General features: G+C 60.4%; 1 protein-coding gene across 1 annotated transcript; it reads right to left on the bottom strand.

The window, feature by feature from the left end:
* Positions 1-107: 107 nt before the first annotated feature.
* VOLCADRAFT_96187 (uncharacterized protein) lies at positions 108-6200 on the bottom strand (the record flags this gene model as incomplete). The annotated part of the gene is made up of 9 exons (XM_002955233.1): positions 108-329; positions 961-1053; positions 2587-2784; positions 3494-3913; positions 4201-4365; positions 4620-4697; positions 4979-5032; positions 5262-5309; positions 6153-6200. The coding sequence occupies 9 exons, from the start codon at positions 6198-6200 to the stop codon at positions 108-110; spliced, it is 1326 nt and encodes a 441-aa protein (XP_002955279.1).

Here is a 6200-nt window from a genome sequence, read left to right as displayed (position 1 = left end):
TAACACGGCAACAGTTTTCCCATTGTTCCTCTGTCTGCCTGCATAAATGTGTATAAACAGATATCTATTTACCCGGCCCCGCCCCCGCCCCCGCCCCACAGCGCCACTCACGTTGTCCTTTCCGCCGCGCCAGGTCCCGCGCTCGGGCCGCTGCCGGGGTTCTGCGCCTGGGACCCAACCGGCACCGCCACTGCCGCCCGCGCTATCCGCGCCGCATACTCGTCTTGCTTGGATTGCATCGCCGCCGCCTGGCGGGCCGCTGCCACGGCCGCAGCACCGGCGCCGGTCTCGCCGCGGAGGACCTCAACCGCATCGGCCCGCTGGTTCTCCTGAAGATGGGGACCAGGTCCCCCGCTTTAGAGCACTCCCGTCGTTAAACAGTGGTGCTACATAACTAGTGAAGATAATACAAAGATAGTACAATGAGCCATTCGCAGTTTCACAGTATCAGCGGTTCATAGTTAGGCATAATAAAGCTTTGGGAAAATCACTTGGCCACTGGCAGGATTGCAGTTGCATGTGTGCTGGCGACCTGGCTGCTGATGGAGCGAAGTGGCCGCCAGAAGGTTCGTTAGCTGCTGCTAAGATGGGTGCGGCGGTGGGCGGCTCTGGGAAGAGGAGGGAGCTGGGCCCAAGGCGCGGTTGCGTGGTGTGCAGAACGCGCGGTTGGCGGTTGGCGGTTGGAGGTATGTACCGAATAATGCCGGGAGTCCCGACAGTTTATTGAACCATGGGAGAGGTCCACGGGGACTTCGCTCTTCCCTCCTTCCCTGGAGAGTTCCCCCACTTAGATGAGAGTGTCCTGCATTTACTAGTCTCCATCCTCACTCGCATTCCACAATCCGCATCCTCAGGCATTTTTCATCGCCATTGCTGGGCCCCCACTGCCCAGCTGGCTTGTGGGCTTGTGGTTGGCTAGGTAGCTGCCCGCGTACTACTCTCCCTACCCCAGCCACGCACCAGCTGCTCTACCTCCCTCCACTTCCGGCGCCAGCGCGCATCCAGGGCCTCCCACCGCTCCTCGTCCTCGGCCAAAAGGGCCTCCTGCACGGCCTGCGTCACGTAAAGGTGGTGAGGGGAAGGCGGGTAGGTGGGCGGCGGCGCATGAGTGGGGGGCATAGCGGGCGCGACACATGTGTGAAACGGCACGTGCGTGTATTGCTGCTGTACGGCGCCCGCAGCACAGCGGGAGATCCCCAGGGTCTAACGGATATCCAAGTCTCTCCAAAAGCGCCCTTAGGCGCTTTCTTCCGCGCGGAACTACGGAAAGCGCTGCAAGGGGAAGGCGGCATGCGAACAGCTTGCAACAACACAACACACCTCAAAAGCGCGTGTGAGTGCGCGTGCAGAGGTGAGGAAAGCACTGCGGCCAAGTGCTGCCAACCCCGCCGCCGCCGGGCCCAGCCAGCCAGCCAACCAGCCGCAACCCCACCAACTCACTCCCCCCTCCCGGTCCCCACCACCCTAAGCCAAGCCAAGGCGTGTGACACTGACACCTCCGCACCACTCCAGCCGCTTCCTTTCTCCACAGGACCCCTCCAGCTCCCTCGAGCTCCTCCTCATGTGGCAGCCTCTGCATCCCGGCCCCTCCTCGTCCCTCTAGAACACCGGTACACCTAAACCCCTGGCTTCGCCGTTTACATATGCAAAAGCCCCCGGTGCCCTGACCCCACCAGCCCAACACATGTCATCACCCAACCCTAAAACCCCCACATCCACATCCGACCAACCTGCGTGTTAAGCGCCCGCAGGTGCGTCCACCAGCGGCTGCCTATTTTGGCTTCTGCAAGGCTCAGGGCGTGGGCCTGTGCGGCCCGCTCCGCGCGTTTCGATCCCCGGGCTGGGCGAGGGAAGTCTTGTGGTGCCGCGTCGGGTGGCAGGTCCGCCAGCGGCCGGAGCTTCGCCGTCACCACCATACATCATATCATCACCGCACATCCATTAGCAATCCCATTGCCGTTGCCATTGCCGTTGCCATTGCCGTTGCGAATACCAGTCATAAGCCCATGGCAACATGTTATGCAGCGTTGTGTTGTGGGTAAAGGTTATGCGGATTGACCGGGTCGATTGTTCTTCACTGCCGTTGCTTTACCGCGCCGGTAAGACGCTCCGCAAGGATAAGTCGTGACCGGTTTCAGCAATCAAAGGCACCCCGCGCAGGATTTAGCACACTGCTATAGTATGTATTAAACGCGGATACCAGGCCGTCCAGCGGTGGGGCCAACCCCTCTCTCAGGGGTCCCCTGGGCCCCCTGCCCTGAAGCTCCGGACCCGAGGGGGGCATTCGGCGTTCAGCTGATGGGCGGGAGAGCCGTCACCTGGAAGGGCTGACCGCCTGGACCGGCTCCCGTTGCCCCCACCCCCTGTGCCCCCGCTGGACCCCAACGGTACATCCAGTCCGGTTCCTTACCCCGAGCCCCGTCCCGCCATCCCGAGCCCCATCCCCCCCATCCCATCCGCAACGCCTCGAGCCCTGCAACACACGACCCGCACCTGTTCCAGGGCTTCTGTCCCCTTGGGACGCACCCCACCCACCTATCCACCCACCTATCCATCCATCCATGTTCCCCCCCACAACCCGCCTACCTGATCCAGCTGGGCGCACAACGTGTCCAACACCACCAGACTGCGATGCCGCTCAGCCGTCGCCGCCAGCCGGTCAGGTGCACTGCGGTGGTACTCGCGCAGGAGCTGCGACAGGCGGGTGTCGGCGACCCGTGGGTCGGGCCGCCGGCTGCCGCGGGTCCTGGCCAGAGCCAAGTAGGCACTCAGCTTGCCCTCCACCTGCGTGCGGGCCGGGTCCCCGGGGGCGCGTTGCGTTGCGTTGCATCGTCTTGTGTTGTGTTGTGTTGGGTTGTGTGTCGCGTTCGTGTGTCGTGCCGTGTGGCGACGAACGTCGTCACTTTTTAGGCGGCGGCGTGGAGGAGCCCGGTGGTAGGGGTGGAGCGGTGGGGGACTTGCGTGTCCGAGTGAAAAAGTGTGATGTGGAGGGAGGAGAGGGAGGTCTAGCCGCACGTACCAATTGCGCACGCGTTCCAGGCGGCTCCCGTGGTGGGATGGACCCTTTTGTACGGCCGGCCGTGCAAGTACTGTACGGCCGGCCGCCCCCACATGGCATGTACATAGCCGGGGTGCGATGTGGTGAAGGCATTGGAAGGAGATGGACCTAAGGAGTCTAACGCACCCAATAGGTATCAAACTTCAACATGGCTTTCGGCGTTTGGTTATTGCGGTGGCGATGGTGACCGGGGCACTGTTGGCGATGGGCCTGCCGCGCCTGATATCCTGATAACACGTTGAGGCCTCTCCCCTCCGCAACCCAACCCTTCCCCAGTCACCGTGCACCAGCGGAAAAGCTTTCCCCCAGAACATGACGCGCCTCCCCCCATTTCCATTCCAAGCGCGAAATTTCTCTCTCTAACTCCCCCTCGCTCCCCCGTACTCCCCCTCGCTCCCCCGTACTCCCCCTCGCTCCCCCGTAGGCAGTAGGCACCTGCGCATGGAGCTCCTTGTAACGCCTAGGACCCATCACCGAGGCATCTCGAGCCGGATGAACATCACCACCCGCTGCGCTGCTGCCTCCGGCCTCAGCCCCGCCCGTCGACAGCCCCGCTCGCTGCCCCTGCCCCTGCCTCTGCGGAGGGCTGGCCACCACCGCCTCCCCGCCACTACCCCCTCCACCGCGGGGGGTGGCCGGGCTGCCTTGCACCTGCGGACTACCCAACAACACGGAGGTCCCACTCTGTCGAAGCCAGCTGGGAGAACGGCGCCCCCCCCGAGAGGTCTCGTTGCCGGACGTAGCTGCCGCGGGTGCTGCTGCTGTTGCTGCTGCTGAGGTCATCAGAGGGGCGGCTGAAGAGCTCCCGCGGGCGCCGCGGGCGTTGCGGAAGGCTGCTTGGATGCGGCGGGCGGCCTGTAGCGGGCGATCAAGGACGACGGTCCTTCCTCAAGCGGCATGGACAGGACAGGACAGGACGGACCAGGAAACCTGTAGCCAGCGTGTTAAGTCCGTAGCCTGAAACTGATTTCCGGTACTGGCCAGGTCTTTGCCGGTGTAAGAAATTGGCTGCGGCTAGGGCGTTTATAAGTATAGTACAGACCGTAAGAGTCTGGGTAAGGGTGGCAGCAGCGGCTTGGTGGAAGGTCGGAAACCCCGAACAGGGTTTTTTCCAGGCGGGCGACAACCCGCAGCCGCAGCACCTGCTCCCTTCGGCGGCGTTCCGGTGACTGCGCCATCTTGCGTCTGGCCACCAGGCCCCTCCAGTGCGCCTGGACCTTTACGGCCGCCATCACCCGCCGCTGCTCGTACTCCTCCACCTCAGAGCCGGGCAGCACCAGCAGCGCACGCTTCTCCATCTCCAGCACCTGAGGTGGCGGCGACGGAGGTGATAATGGAGGGAGGTTTAGGCAGGCAGGCCGTCGCATGGAGGTCGCAAGCCGGGGCGAGCAGGCTTGCGTGGTGGCAATGTGGGGCCAGGTGGGGCAGAGTGGTGCAAAATGCAGTTTGGCAAGAGGGAGAAGAGGCCTGGCTGGGCAGCCGCAGGGTGCTGTTGCTACGATTTACCAGCTTGCTGCTGTCCCAGGTGGTTGCAATCGCAGGAAATCCCACCGGCCCTCACCCTCATCTTCTCTCGGTGTCTGTCCAAGGCAGCTTCAAAGCGCTGCTCCAACTGCTGCCGGCTGCGCTGGTCCTGAATCTGGGAGTCGGCGATGGGGCGGTAGGAGAGGGGGCATTTAGGGTGTATTGCAGTCGCTGGAGCCCAAGCCCAAAATAGACAGACAGGAAGTCGACAGGCAGGAGCTGTGCACGTGCATTTCGTGCACGTGCACAGGTTGCGGCATGCACCCACCTAAGGGCAGGAACAGTGCCGCTTGCTTGCGCTGCAGCAGCGTGTGCTGTCATGCCGCTATGAGCTCAGAAATTGGGTCCGTGTGTTTTTGAATGCGGATAGAAAAACGGGGGAAAGGTCTGTTTTACCTGCTTGCGGACATACCAGCCCTTGGTTGCAGCCTGGATCCGCCCAGCCGCATTCTGCACACGGGGGGTACGGGGCGCATTGGATGCAGGCTGTGACGACAGGCAGCTGGGGCCTGCCTATGGCGGAGGCAGGTAATGCCATGAAAGCTGGGTTCCGTTGAGGCATGCATCGCTAGCTTCCTATCTGGACGGTCTAGCTTGCAGCTGACCGGTCCTCATAACCCAATCATCAGACCGGCAAGCATAATGTTTAGGAGTGCCTAGGCTCCAACAAGAAGCGTACCCGTAGCCGTAAGAAGGCCTTTCGGCCCTGGTACGCGCGCCATGCAGCCTGCGCGAGTCCAAGTGTTGCAAAGTATCCACAAAGGGCAATAATTGGAGCGCTACCTCATTAGCCTTGCCTGTATGCACCGCGCAGCCCTATCACGCCGTCTGTACAAAGCGTCATAGTCCATTCCTGCCAATCTTTGACAGATGAAGGAAGACTACACCTATCCGGTTTGTCAACGACTTATGTAAGTATTGCATATCCTATTTTGCTTGAAGACTCGCATCCCTGGACAAACTTGCTGAAAAGACCTTAGGTCTAGCTTCAAACTTTTCTACTTCGCAGCTTGAAGCCCTGCTGAAACTTCATAGATATGTGTCTGTGGACCACAAAAAAACGAAGCCTTTGCGGGTCACTATCGTGGAGGTCGACGTCTTGGGGAGCCCCCTGTCCTTTGTCAACCGTTTCCTCCGTTGGATCCAACAAACGTATGTGACGCATTCTGTCCTTTGCCATTATATCGCTGCGTTGGTGTTCAATTTCGTTTCTAACGTAGTTTATGTGCGGCTTTTGCTTCTCTACTTGGGTCCACGGCCGCTGTAATGTGTTGGACGCAGTGTTATGGAAATAGTTCTGCCTGCCTTATGGAAGTAGTTATACAGGGTTTGCATCGCAGGTCATAATAACTGACTGGCAATCTTATTAGAGAGGCACACAGGAAAGACCTTTGTAACTTAGTGCGTACGATGGCGGGTTGCCCGCTTGCTTCCTAGGAATACATACGATGGCTCTATCTATGAAAAGCATCGCATCTGCCCTACATGCCTCAATATTGTGAAATTAAAACAGTGACCTGTTCATTCGGACTATCTATCCCGTATCGTCGTCAGGAGTTTCTGGTCGCACCTTCATCAAATACCTTCGGAGAGGCGTTGGTATTAAAGCCACTCTCAT

Source organism: Volvox carteri (genome assembly GCF_000143455.1).
Source record: "Volvox carteri f. nagariensis unplaced genomic scaffold VOLCAscaffold_50, whole genome shotgun sequence".
Classification (NCBI taxonomy): Eukaryota; Viridiplantae; Chlorophyta; class Chlorophyceae; order Chlamydomonadales; family Volvocaceae; genus Volvox; species Volvox carteri.
This window is presented reverse-complemented; position numbering and strand designations above follow the sequence as displayed.